This window comes from Hylobates moloch, unplaced genomic scaffold, assembly GCF_009828535.3.
Source record: "Hylobates moloch isolate HMO894 unplaced genomic scaffold, HMol_V3 SCAFFOLD_8, whole genome shotgun sequence".
Taxonomy (NCBI): domain Eukaryota; kingdom Metazoa; phylum Chordata; class Mammalia; order Primates; family Hylobatidae; genus Hylobates; species Hylobates moloch.
In genome coordinates, this window is record NW_026652283.1 from 3,034,587 (window position 1) to 3,048,652 (window position 14,066).

The 14,066-nt window shown below is 51.7% G+C and overlaps 1 protein-coding gene across 1 annotated transcript in view; it reads left to right on the plus strand.

Moving 5' to 3' along the window:
* The window catches only part of TEAD4 (TEA domain transcription factor 4), a 101,841-nt gene that overhangs the window by 75,160 nt on the left and 12,615 nt on the right, over positions 1-14,066 (plus strand). The window contains exons 9-12 of the mRNA XM_032159323.2: positions 810-853; positions 1,344-1,399; positions 2,851-2,990; positions 4,058-4,231. Coding sequence (XP_032015214.2) covers positions 810-853; positions 1,344-1,399; positions 2,851-2,990; positions 4,058-4,231 — 414 coding nt within the window. The remainder of the gene's footprint in view (positions 1-809; positions 854-1,343; positions 1,400-2,850; positions 2,991-4,057; positions 4,232-14,066) is intronic.

Consider the following 14,066-nt stretch of genomic DNA (forward strand, 5'->3'; position numbering starts at 1 on the left):
TGGGGTCCTCGGCAGTGACTCCACAGACTTGTCACAAGCGGGAAGGGGGAGCTTCCAGGAGCTGACCAACTGGTAGCTCTGCCAAGTTGGCCTAATTTACAGATGAGGAAGCTGAAGCCAAGGGGGCTGAGCTGAAGCCTGAGACCAGCAGGTACCTGGGCAGCTCGTGCCACACAGCCTCATTCCTGCCCTCCTGCCAGGTGGAGAGCTGGTGCCCCAAAACAAACCCCTGGTCAGATTTTAAATTTCCCAGCCACGACCATGTTGGCCACACTCTCAGAATGATCCAGAAAGGCCCCTTTTCAGAGCTGTCTCCTCACAGGGGCTTTCTTGGCTCCAGGGACTAAATGAGTCTTCAAGGCACCTGCAGCACCACCCTAGGCATGTGGGGAAGGGGCAGTGCCAGGCCACAGCATTTTTCAAAGTGTGTCCCAGAGATCACTAGTCCATGTGCATGTTAAACAGATAGGACACAGTGGTTCTGTGGGCAAGTTTGGGACCCTTGGCATTAAGTGGGTTCTTGGCACTGGGACTTTTCTGAGCCTTAGGGGTCTGCACTGTGACTCTGCGGGGGGTTGCCCTGTGCTGGGTGCTTTTCCCATGGAGCCCCTCATCCACAAGGCCTGAGAGCCCCCTGAAACACTCTGGGGGTACTGCTGTGGCCTGTCAGCATTCACTAGCTAGGCTCGGGCTCTGGCTCCAGCCTCTCCTCCCAGTGGAGGCCCTGCCCGGTCCCACCCCCACCCCCACGCCACAGGGCCCCGGGTGCACCTGGGGCCATGCTGATTCCATGCCTTTTGCCTCCTCAGTTTTGGCAAGGAGCTTTGCCAGGCCAAGCCGGAACATCCCATGAGTGAGTATGGCCTGGTTTCTGCTGCCAGTTGCTCCCTGAACTGAACTTGAACCCATAAACTCATGGCATTGAGCCTGGGCCCCAGGGTGGCTTTGAGCTCAGGGATTGGGCTCTCCTACTCTCAGCCATCACTGGGCTCATCTGTGATGTCCACACCCTAGGGTGGTATTTGCCAAAACTCCAATCTGTCCAGGCTATAGGCAGGGCCAGAGCTGGGGTCCCCCAGGGGAGGGGGCTGGGAAGCAGACCTCTGGCTGGCCTGGGGGGAAGAGAGGGAGGGGTGGATTTCTTCATTAGACACGCTGTGTCTGTGGACCCGCCACGAAACCCAAGGGAGTCAGCAGGGGCGGGAGTAGGAGGCCAAGGCCCATCAGGACCACTGAAATCCAGACCACCAGGACCTACCACACAGAGACCACTGGACCCAGTGCAGGCATCCGGGGCGGCGGCCTGCCCGAGGCTGACACCTCCCCTCTTCTCTCTCCCGCAGTGTGAAGCCTTTCTCTCAGCAAACCTATGCTGTCCAGCCTCCGCTGCCTCTGCCAGGTGGGTGGGCGCTGCGTGGCTCCCTTGCCATTGCAGCCGTGTGGCTCCTGCCTCTGGGTCCAGGCTCCCGGCAGCCGAACGCCTGCCTGTCCCTCTTAGATGCTGCCCCGTCATGCACTCCGACCACACATCATCTGGTCCCTGGCCACACCCCATTCCTTGTCCCCAGCACGCACACCTCAGCCGTGTGCCAAAGCCCTTCATGCCCCTTGGGTTGCCTTGCTCCTGTCCCCTCCCAGCTGTGCTCAGGGCTTGTGGGGCACATGCAGTTCCAAGGGCAGTGCCTGTGCCCTGGCGGCTGCCCCACTTGGCCGGCCTTGTTACTTCAGTGTGCCTTGCACACCTGGCTCCTGGGAGGGCCGAGGGGTGTCTAGGTCACCAGGCTGGGGCCCCTCCCGAGAAGAGGGACCGTTGTGGGAGAAGACCTGGTGGAGGCAGCCAGCTGTGCTGACAGGAGCTCCCACCCCGCCCTCTCACCGACAGGCTCTGCTCTGTCCTCGCCTCCTTCTCGGGAGGGGCCCTCACCACCTCCCACTCTGTAGGACAAGACCAGCTCCTCACCCTTAAACTGCCCTTTCTGGTGTGGAGTCTGCCTGCCTGGCCCCTTGGCTTTTCCTGCCACCAAGAGCAGCCCTGCTGCCTCCTGTCCCCCAGGTCCTGAAGGCTGCTTTCTCTCGTTCACACATCAAAACAAAGTCACAGTGTCAGGTCCCGTCCACCCTCTGTCTCATGCCAGTCTTCTCCTGTCCACACTGACCCTGCCTTCACTCCAGGCCTGCTGGCTTTTGCCTGCGTTCCTGCAGCAGCCTCTTCACCGGCTCGCTGTCCCGTCTCACCTCCTCTTGTCACCCTGTCACTCACCAGAGCTTCAGTCTCACGGTGTTGCTTCCAGGTTTATGGTGCCTTCCTGGCCCCCTGGTGCCTTCAGGACATGATCTAAACTACAGTGGGGCTGGAGTAGGTTCATCTGTTAGCAACGCTGGATCAAGAGCCTCTTCTGGGCCAGGTCCTGTTCTGGGAGCTGGGGAGACAGGAAACGTCCCCGTGTCTCCGGGATGATGCCATATTGTAATAGTTGATTCGTCTGGTTATTTCCCCGACTGGAACAGAAGTTTCTCAAAGGCAGGAACTTAACAGTGCCTATTCTGGAAGCCTCTCGGTCCTGCAGGGCCCCAGCTGCCCTCCAGAATCCAGTCTTGCTCGGCGGTTCCATGCAGGGTCCTGAGTGGCCTGAGTTGTACCAGGCGAGCACCTCCCCACCAGGGCAGCTCCGGGATGCCCTGGCCCAAGCCTGGCACTTCCTCCACCACCTCTGCTAGGAGGTCCGTTTAGGGAGACAGGCGGTCCCCCAGTCAGCACGGGTCTGTCTGAGGAGGCCTGGGGTCCTTGCAGAGGGTGTGGGCAGAGGGTGTCCATGACTAGGTTCCATGTGCCTCTCTCACTTTGTGCAGGGTTTGAGTCTCCTGCAGGGCCTGCCCCATCGCCCTCTGCGCCCCCAGCACCCCCATGGCAGGGCCGCAGCGTGGCCAGCTCCAAGCTCTGGATGTTGGAGTTCTCTGCCTTCCTGGAGCAGCAGCAGGACCCAGACACGGTAGGTTCTGGCCTCCGCCTGGCCGACTCCCTGGCCGCCCCCTCTGCCTCTGTTTCTGCTTCCGGCACTCTTGCCCCACTCCATGCTGGGGCTTCATTCAAGTTCCCTGTTCCTTTCCGATCTTCCCTTCCGTCCTTCCCCCCACTCCTTTCCTCCTTCGCGTCCCCCCCTTCCCTCTTTCCCTCCTCCCTGACTTCCTTTCCATGTCCCAGTGCCCAGTCAGCCTCCCGCTCCTCCCTCCCTGTCCTGTGTTCCTCCTCGTCTCCTAACCCAACAGACCTTTAGTCCAAGGTTGCTCTGGTCCCAGCCCCACCCCTACACTGTCCCAGCCTTTCTGTGGCTCTGAGAGGCGGGCAGGAAGCTGAGGAGTCTCCTGTGTCTGCTCCATATCCTACGGGATACCAGCCTGTCCCCTTTGGTGTCCAGTGTCCTGGGTGACCAGCGTCACCTGCAGAGGTCAGAGGGGGACCTGGAGGAGGCCAAGGTGACAGGATGCCAGGGCCCTTCTCACTCTGACATCTTCAAACTTCTTTTTTTTTTTTTTTTCCTTGAGACAGAGCCTCGCTCTGTCACCCCGACTGGGAGTGCAGTGGCGTGATCTCAGCTTACTGCAACCTCCACCTCCTGAGTTCAAGTGAGTCTCCCACCTTAGCCTCCTGAGTAGCTGGGATTACAGGTGCCCGCCAGCACACCTGGCTAATTTTTTTATTTTTAGTAGAGACTGGGTTTCACCATGTTGGCCAGGCTGGTCTTGAACTCCTGACCTCAAGTGATCCACCCACCTCGGCCTCCCAAAGTGCTGGGATTACAGGTGTGACCCACTACGCCCAGCTCAAACTTCTTTTTAGCTGAGGAATCCATGAACCAAATAGATCTTTACTTAGAAGTCCAGGATGTAAAACAAAAGGAGTAGACTTTTTACCATCTCCATTTTAATCGTGGGGAAACCATGGCCCAGAAAGGCCAAGCGGCTTGCGCCAGGTCACGTGGTGGGCACGCAGAGCCGGGGTTGTCTGTCTGACCGTCTGGCCTGTGCTCCGTCTCCCTCAGACCCACTCTCTCCACAGTACAACAAGCACCTGTTCGTGCACATTGGCCAGTCCAGCCCAAGCTATAGCGACCCCTACCTCGAAGCCGTAGACATCCGCCAAATCTATGACAAATTCCCGGAGAAAAAGGGTGGACTCAAGGATCTCTTCGAACGGGGACCTTCCAATGCCTTTTTTCTTGTGAAGTTCTGGGTAAGCCTGTGATAAACTCTTCCTTCCTGCCACCAGTGCATCTGTGGTAGTGAGAATGGGGTGAGAGTGCCCAGAGCGTGCCCTTGCCACAGTAGAAACTTGGGGAGGTGGCACCAGTGAGAAGGGGAGAGTAAGCCCAACATGGCTATAGGGTGGTCTGAGCTGAGCCGAGGAGCGGGGCGGTGATCCCAGAGAGCTGGCCTAGTCGAATGAGGCCTTGTCTCATGGGTGGTGATGGCAGCTAAGCCTGGCTAGCAGTGAAGCCCTCAGGAGGTGAGGAGGTGTAGTTCCAGAAAAAGACAAAGGGGACCCTACGGGGATGAGAGAAGACAGGAAGAGGAGTGCCCTTGTCACCCAGGTCTTTGAATGACAAGTCCTGCATGGGTTTCTGGGCCTGGAGCTGGTCCTTCAGTGCTCATGTCCAAGGCATGTTGGGCTGAACAGAGCTTGGAGAAGGGGAGGGAAGTGTTGGATGGGTCATCTGCTCCAGGGCAAGGCCACCCCAGAAGAAACACCCACCCAGCTTCTCAGATAGCTCAGCCCATAGACTTGGCCTCTGCTGCCCTCCCACCTCACCCCTGGGCAGGTTTTTTATGGGTAGAACCTCCTCCATTAAAACGTCTTGTCTGAGGCCAGGAGGTACAGTAGCTGCTCTGGGAGCTTAGCTTCCTGGGGGCCCAGTATGTGCAGAAAAGGGGTGCGAGGAGAGAGTCAGACAAATAAGTGCTAGTGAAGCCAGTGGTGAGGAAGGGCAGGAAATCAGGCTCTGTGACTGAGGTTTCGAATATTCTCAGGACATCGGCTGAGGCTTGGGGGGCTCTGCCCGCATTCCTCTTCCCCACTCCCCTTCAGCAATCTTCACACTGTTTTCAATGCTTCTTGTGCAGAGATTCTTACCGTTTATTTGCTCCCAGACAATTTGCATAATCTGAAAGCTTTACTTTTCCTAGAAAGAGGCATATTCACACCAAAGTTTATACAGACGTTCAGAGGGCTTGCTGGCTTCCGGTGAGCGGCCCCCAGCCCGGCTCTCATCCACAGCTGAACTTGGCGGCAGGCTGTCTCCAGAAGGGGCAAGTGTTGGAACTGAGACCTAGGGCCCCTGACCTTTAAGACCCTTAGCGTTTGCGCTCTGCTAGCAGAATGGAAGTTGGACCCCGGCCTGACGGATGGGCACATCTATTGGCAGAGATGGGAAAGGCTGTTGCAGCCTGGGAGTGCATGAGTCGTAAAGGCAGAAGGAAGTGGGCCCTGGAGTGAAGTTGAAGCCGTAGGTAAAGGTATGAAAGAGGGAATAAGAGGAGACAACTAGGAAAGTTAGTTAGATTCTTGGAGGTCTTGATCATACTAAAGTTTGAATTTTAACCTGTTCTGGAATGAAAAATAAGTAATACTTTATTTCACTTGGTCTTCTTTTTAAATCAATGCATGTTCATGGCTAAAATGTTAATTAATACCAGGAGGCTTATTTAACAAAAGAGAATGAAGGGCCAGGTGCGGTGGCTCATGCCTGTAATCCCAGCACTTTGGGAGGCTGAGGCGGGTGGATCACGAGGCCAGGAGTTCAAGAACAGCTTGACCAACATGGTGAAACCCCATCTCTACTTAAAAAAAAAAAAAAATTAGCCGGGCGTGGTGGTGCACGCCTGTAATACCAGCTACTCAGGAGGCTGAGGCAGGAGAATCGCTTGAACCTGGGAGGCGGAGGTTGCAGTGAGCCGAGATCGTGCCACTGCACTCCAGCCTGGGCAGCAGAGCGAAACTCTGTCTCCAAAAAAGAAGAATGAAAAGCATCATATTCTTGTCCTACTCCTCCCCACACCCAAATCCCAATCCCCAAAGGTAGTCACTGCAAATTTCAGCTGTTTATTTTGGGCTTTATCTCTTAAGTTCTAAGTAATATGCTTATATTGCTATATCTCGATGTCAAGATTAAGACATTATATTTTCATTCCATTATGGTAGAAAAAATTAGCTGTTACTTTTCCCCCTCATCATCCCAATGTAATAATATCCAATAAGTTATTTAATTTAGTAAAAGTCATAAAATGTTCATTTTTTTTTTTTTTTTTCGAGATGGAGTCTCGCTTTGCTGCCCAGGCTGGAGGTGCAGTGGCGCAATCTCGGCTCACTGCAAGCTCCACCTCCCAGGTTCACGCCATTCTCCTGCCTCAGCCTCCTGAGTACCTGGGACTACAGGCACCTGCCACCACGCCTGGCTAATTTTTTGTATTTTTTTAGTAGAGACGAGGTTTCACCGTGTTATCCAGGATGGTCTGAATCTCCTGACCTCATGATCTGCCTGCCTCGGCCTCCCAAAGTAATGTTCACATTTTTTGACGATGTAGATTGAACACCAAAGAGCCAAGAACGGGCTGGGTGTGGTGGTGCATCCCTGTGATCCCAGCACTTTGGGAGCCCAGTGAGGGCAGATTACTTGAGTTTAAGACCAGCCTGGGCAACATGATGACACCCTGTCTATACAAAAAGTAGCTGGGCGTGGTGGCGTGCGCCTGTGGTCTCAGCTACTTGGGAGGCTGAGGTAGGAGGATTGCTTGAGCCTGGGAGGCAGAGGTTGCAGTGAGCCAAAATTGCACCATTGCATTCCAGCCAGGTGACAGAGCAAGACCCTGCCTCAAAACAAAAAAACAAAAAACAAAACAAAAGTACAAAGAGTCGAGAAGGGTATTATGATTACATTTTTACCTCTTGTACAACTTTTTTTTCCTGCAAATAAATGGCTCTTGCACTTGCATATTTTTAATAAGCCTATTTTACTTAAAATTTTACAAATTGCTCCATCAGAACCACCATATAAAATTAAAAAAAATTTTCCCCAAATATTCAAAACTATTAGATAATTTATCCATTTCTCCTTTCTCCTGGAGATCTTCCTCCTGGCTGCCTCTGTTCTGCTCCAGTTTGAACGTGTTGTTCTTTTTTTTTTTTTTTTTGAGACAGAGTCTCGTTCTGTCGCCCAGGCTGGAGTGTAGTGGCGCGATCTTGGCTACAACCTCTGCCTCCCGGGTTCAAGCAATTCCCCCGCCTCAGCCTCCTGAGTAGCTGGGATTACCGGCACCCACCATCATGCCTGGCTAATTTTTGTCTTTTTGTAGAGACAGGGTTTCACCATGTTGGCCAGGCTGGTCTTGAACTCCTGACCTCAGGTGATCTGCCCCCCTCCGCCTCCCAGTGCTGGGATTACAGCTGTGAGCCACTGCGCCCAGCCTGAGCGTGTTATTCTCTAGGCTTGCCCTACAGTTGTCATCCTGAGCCTGCCCTATATTGATACAATTTCCTAGCTATTGCATTTCTCTCTTTATTGGTATAACCCCTTCATTTTGCGGGAACACATCCTCTAGTACCTTCTAAGAAAAGATGCATGGTACGTAAATGACCTTGCTTCTTTGAAATGTCATTATTTTTATTATATCCTTATACTTGACTGATTGGTATTGGTAGTCTGGGTAAAGAATCTAGATCATACATCATTTTCCCTAGAAAATGATGACTTTTTTTTTTTTGAGACAGGGTCTTTGTTTTGAGATGGAGTCTCGCTCTGTTGCCCAGGCTGGAGTGCAGTGGCGCAATCTTGGCTCACTGCAACCTCCACCTCGCAGGTTCAAGCAATTCTCACGCCTCACCCTTGCAAGTAGCTAGGATTACAGGTGTGTGCCACCAGGCCTGGCTAATTTTTGTATTTTTAAGACAGATGGGATTTTTCAGTGTTGGCCAGGCTGGTCTTGAACTCCTGGTCTCAAGTGATCCTCCCGCCTCGGCCTTCCAAAGTGCTGGGATTACAGGTATGAGCTATCATGCCTGGCCTAGAAATGATTTTCAAGGATCATTTTTTAATGCATTTATCATTATCTTCTGACATAAATAGTCTGATAGCATTCTGATTCCCTATCCTTTATTATGTAACTTTTTTTTTTTCCTCTGGAAGTTGTAATATTTCTTCTTTTTCCCTAATGGCCAGTTTCACATTGCTGAGCTTTGGGATATGTGTTGTTTTACTTCCCAGTGTTGAGCCAGGTACTTGGTGGGCACTTCTTTTTGTTAAGACAGAGTCTTGCTCTTGCCCAGGCTGGAGTGCAGCGGCACGATCTCAGCTCACCACAAGCCCCGCCTCCCAGGTTCACGCCATTCTCCTGCCTCAGCCTCCCGAGTAGCTGGGACTACAGGCGCCTGCCACCGTGCCCGGCTAATTTTTTTGTATTTTTAGTAGAGACGGGGTTTCACTGTGTTAGCCAGGATGGTCTCGATCTCCTGACCTTGTGATCCGCCCTCCTCGGCCTCCCAAAGTGCTGGGATTACAGGCGTTGAGCCACCGCGCCCGGCCTTGGTGGGCACTTTTAACTGTGAGATGAGTCTTTCAGTTTTAGGAAATTTACTTGTATTATTTCTTTGATAATTTCTTTCCCTCTGTTTTCTGTTTTCTTTTCCAGGAATCTCTGTTATGATGTTGGAACCCTCTATGATGTTTACCATTTCTTTGTTTTCCTGGACTTACCCTCTACGATTTTTACCATTTATTTTCAATCTTGGTCTGTTTTCTTAGAGATTTACTTAATTTTGTCTTCTAACTCTTTTCTGAATTAGTTAAGGTTGTGTCCAAGTGCGTATCACACAGACCCCAAAGAAACAGTGACATAGTTTTTCTTTCACATCAAGGAAGTCTGGAGGTAAAGACTGTCCAGGGCTGGCCCAGTGCTCCTGACATCATGAGGGACCTGGCTTCTCTCTATCTGCTGTCCTCAGTGTATGACTTCTGTACTCAGGGTCGTGACTGCTGGAGTTCCAGCCACTGCAGCCATCTTCCAAGCATCAAAAGAAGCCAGTTTAGCTCCCTGCAAGGGGCCTGCCGGGAAGCCCCACACAACACATAATTAGTTGTGTGGCTGCATCTTGCCGTAAGGAACCAGGAAAAGGTACCTTTTTAGTTGGATAAGTTATTGTTCTGAATAAAGTCAGAGCTCTAATACTGTAGAAGAAGCTGCATACAGCCTTTTATGGATGTATCTTAGTTCAGTTGAGGTCATTTTGTTTTTTCTGGGTAGTTTATAAAGTGTGCATCCTACAGTTCAGGTTGACTTAGATTAATGGAATACAGCAGCATCTCTGCCACACCTTCTGTTGAATATTTAATGTTGGCTCTGACATTTTAATTTTCCAGCACTCCTTTTTGTTCTGTGATTGCATCAAGATGTTTGATGGATGTAGTTTTTCTCTTCTTTTTCTTAAAGGTATGAAGTGAGCGTTATTTCTTAAGTTTTCTCCTGTTCCTAACCCTCCGCGCACCCACGCCCAGACTAAGTATTGCTGTATTGCCCAGGCTGGAGTGCAGTGGTGTGATCTCGGCTCACTGCAACCTCCGCCTCCCTGTTCGAGCAATTCTCCTGCCTCAGCCTCCCAAGTAGCTGGGATTACAGGTGCCCACCACCACGCTCGGCTAATTTTTTTATTTTTAATAGAGAGAAGGGGTTTCGCTATGTTGGCCAGGCTGGTCTCGAACTCCTGACCTCAAGTGATTGATTTACAGGTGTGAGCCACCACACCCCCAGCCTCCTGCTCCTTTCTTTGTTTTTGTTTCTGTTTAATTCCGTTTTTTTGTCTGTTTTGGTCCTTGTCTTTCCAGCTGGAGGGTTTTCTTTGGTGTCTTTAGTTCTTAGCTTGCCAGTCTGTTTTTTTTTTTTTTTTTTTTTTTTTTTTTTTGAGACGGAGTCTTGCTGTTTCTCCCAGGCCAGGGTGCAGTGGCGTGATCTCGGCTCACTGCAAGCTCCGCCTCCCTGCAAGCTCCGCCTCCCGGGTTCATGCCATTCTCCTGCCTCAGCCTCCCGAGTAGCTGGGACTACAGGCGGCCGCCACCACGCCCGGCTAATTTTTTGTATTTTTTTTAGTAGAGACGGGGTTTCACTGTGTTAGCCAGGATGGTCTCGATCTCCTGACCTCGTGATCCGCCCGCCTCGGCCTCCCAAAGTGCTGGAATTACAGGCATGAGCCACCGCGCCCAGCATCTGTCTGTATTTTTTTAACAGCTTTCTTGCAATGTAATTAGCTTACCGTACGGTTCACCTACTTAAAACATACAGGCCAGGCACAGTGGCTCACACCTTAATCCCAGCAGTTTGGGAGGCCAAAGCAGACAGATTGCTTGAGCCCAGGAGTTTGAGACCAGCCTGGGCACATGACAAAAACCTGTCTCTACAAAAATAATACAAAAATTAGTCAGGCGTGATGGCATGTGCCAGTAACCCCTACACTTTGGGAGGACGAGGCAGGTGGATTGCTTGAGTCCATGAGTTGGGGACCAGCTTGGCCAACATGGCAAAACCCCATCTCTCCTAAAAATACCAAAATTAGCCGGGCATGGTGGTGCGTGCCTGTAATCCAAGCTACTCAGGAGGCTGAGATGGGAAGATCCCTTGAGCCTGGGAGGCGGAGGCTGCAGTAAGCTGAAATCACGCCACTGCACTGCAGCCTGGGCGACAGAGCAAGATCCTGTCTCAAGAAATAAAGTATACAATTCAGAGTTTTTAAGTATATTCACAAAGTTGTGCAACCATCACCACAATCAATTTTAGAACATTTTCGTCATCTCGAAAATAAGCCCTTTTCCCTTTAGCTGTCACTCCCCACTCCCACCCCCCAGCCCTGTGCAATAATCTACTTTCTGTCTTTGAAGCTTTGCCTATTCTGGACATTTTGTATAAATGGGTTTATAGAGGATGTGGTCTTTTGTGACTGGCTTCTTGAACTTGGCATCATGTTCTCAAGGTTCAACCGTGTTTTAGCATGCACGTTCCTTTTTATGGCCAAATACTTCCTCGTATGGAGAGATCACACTGTTTATCCATTCGTCAGTTCATGGGCATTTGGGTTGTCTCCTCCTCTTGGCTGTTAGGAGTAGTGCTGCTGTGAACCTTATGTACCAGTGTTTGTGTGGACATTCATTTTCATTTCCATTTGCTTACGTGTGGAATTACTGGGTCATATGGCAGCTCTCTTTAACTTACTGCGGCACTCCCAAGAGTCTTCCGAAGTGGCTGCCCCGTTTTCTATTCCCACCTGCAGGGTATGACGGTCCTATTTTCTTTTTTTTTTTTTTCGAGACGGAGTCTGGCTCTGTCGCCCAGGCTGGAGTGCGGTGGCGCGATCTCGGCTCACTGCAAGCTCCATCTCCCGGGTTCACGCCATTCTCCTGCCTCAGCCTCCCAAAGTAGCTGGGACTTTAGGCGCCTGCCACCATGCCCGGCTAATTTTTTCGTATTTTTAGTAGAGACAGGGTTTCACCATGTTAGCCAGGATGGTCTCGATCTCCTGAGCTCATGATCCACCCGCCTCGGCCTCCCAAAGTGCTGGGATTACAGGCGTGAGCCACCACGCCCGGCCCAATTTTTTATTTTTATTTAAATTTTTTATAGAGGATCTCACTATGTTGCCCAGGCTGGCCTTGAACTCCTGGCCTCAAGTGATCCTCCTGCCTCAGCTTTCCAAAGTGCTGGGATTACAGGTGTGAGCCACTGTGCCTGGCCCCTTTTCACATTCCTAATAGTGTCCTTTGATGCACAGACGTTTTTAATGTTGATGATGTCCAGTTCATCAAGTTTTTCTTTTGTTATTTGTTCTGGTTATATTTAGTAGTGACTGGGAGCTCTTTGTGCAAGGTAGGACTTGTCATCTCATGGTTTCACTTTAAGATGATTGGGCTGGGGAGCTAGCTGTTTTATTGGGGAAATCAATAAATATATGTGTTTACTGGATTTTTTTTCCCCTGAGGTGATTTAGTTTCTCCAGAGACAATTCATTTAATTTCCCTGGAAGGGACATACTCGGTCACAGGTGTTCTGGTAGTGGGATAAAGAGTCGGGGGTAGGGCCCTGACCGTTTCTGATGCTGGCTTTCACTTAACTCTCCTGTTCTTACTTCCCTCTCTTTTGAATAAGGCCCGTGTCCCTGAGACCCGTTGCCCTCCTGTTTTAATTTCTGAAGATGGTCACCCTTTGGTCTTCTTTAAAAAAGTTTTGTTTGTTTGTTTGTTTGTTAATTTTTAATTTCGTAGAGACAGGGTCTTGCTATGTTGCCCAGACTGGTTTTAAACTCCTGGGCTTAAGCCATCCTCCTGCCTCAGCCTCCCAAAGTAATGGGATTACGGGCGGGAGCCACCACATCCCGCCGACCCTTTGATCTTCTACCGGTGCATGGGAGGGGTGGGCCTGGGGGCTGGACCATCCAGTGTACAGACTTTTTGTCAGTTCCTGGGGTCAAATCCTGTTCCCTCCAGCTCCGAGCCAGGCAGCTCAGCTTCTTATCTGTCAGCCCTGAAGATATTGGTAGGTTGCGACTCTTTTTGCTTTCTCTACCCCGTGGAATCCATTCTGGTCCTAATCAGCTTTGAGTCTCCAAAGCTTGCCCAGCTCTCTTATCAGCTGGTCTCTTTGTTTTCTTTGTCTTTGTGGTGCTGCACATTGTTTAAAGTTTCTTGCCATTATCCTTCTAGCTGGGTCTCTGGAAGGGGAAAAAATAAACTGGGGTAGTCAGTCTCCCGCCTTTAGCCAGGTGTCCAGGATGATGGGTGTGGCCTGTGTGCCACTCTGAAGAGGTCGGCAGTCGCTGTTTGGAGTGCTGGGCTGAGAAGGCTCTAGCAGGGAGGAGTGCTGGGTGGACGGTCACGGCCACGTGCGTAGCCAGGGAAATATTTGTCAGCCCTTCTCCTTAAGCGGTGAGGAGTCATTTAAGGTTTTCGAACATGGCAGGACGTGGCCAGAGTTGTGCTTAGTTGGATAACTCCGGCACCCAGACTGGAAGCAGGTGTGAGACTCCTGCAGTGGAGACCAGGCGAGACGCACGCGCCTTCTGAGGACCTCGGCCGAGAGGCTGGCTTCAGGGTGTGGCGTGGGAGGCAGGATGCTGTCCACTTTTTCTCAGGAGGGGCTGAAATCATCTCCCAGTCTCCCTTCCAGCCCTGGTTGTGGGAATTGGAACCTGTACAGCTGGCAGTGGTGCTTCACAACCCTGCTGTGAGTCTGAGGGGGCCCCCAGCCCCCTGGAGAAGCCGTCACCCTTGCTTGAGCACTCACCCCCTCCGGCCTGTCCAGCCTCAGCCCTGACTCAGGGGAAGGAGCTTAGGCGAGCTGATGTGTGACTCTTTCCCGGCATGGCTCAGGACCCTGGGGGTATAGCTGGGGTCAGAGGGGAGACCCAGTTGGCAGTGGCAGGAAGCACTCATGGGAACACTACCTTGGAGCGGGAGGTGGCATGTCCGGGACCCTCTTGCACTAGCTCCTGCCTTTAGCTGTTGGTAATATTCTGTGTTCTTCTTGCCACCCTCCAGATGAGGACCATCCTAGGTCTCTTGTTTCACAAGTAGGGACGGGCATGGAGTAAGCCAGGGCCTGGCCCTGAGTCCCCCAGCCAGGGTGACCTCTGTCCTGTGGGCACTCCTGTTGGATACATGCTGTGAGATAGATGGGCCCAGACAGACTGAGAGAGATGACAGCTGCACTGTTCTCACCACGTTACATATAGTAACACGTCCGGTCCTCACCACAGCCAAGACTGTTGATAACCTCATCCGCAGAGGGGAAACTGAGGTACAGACAGGTAAAATCACCTGCCAAAGGTTGCCCAGTTCGTAGTACCAGACCCTTGCCATACCATGGATCCAGACCTGAGCAGCCTGACCCCAGGGTGTGTGCTTGGAGCCACCATACTCAACAGTCCTCCTTGCGAAGTCCCTGGCTGCCCTCCATGCAGGGTCCTGGAGCTTCTCCTGCTCCCACTGGAGAAAGCTCTGAATTGTCTAAAACAGATCCCCAGCCCCCTGAGGAACAGC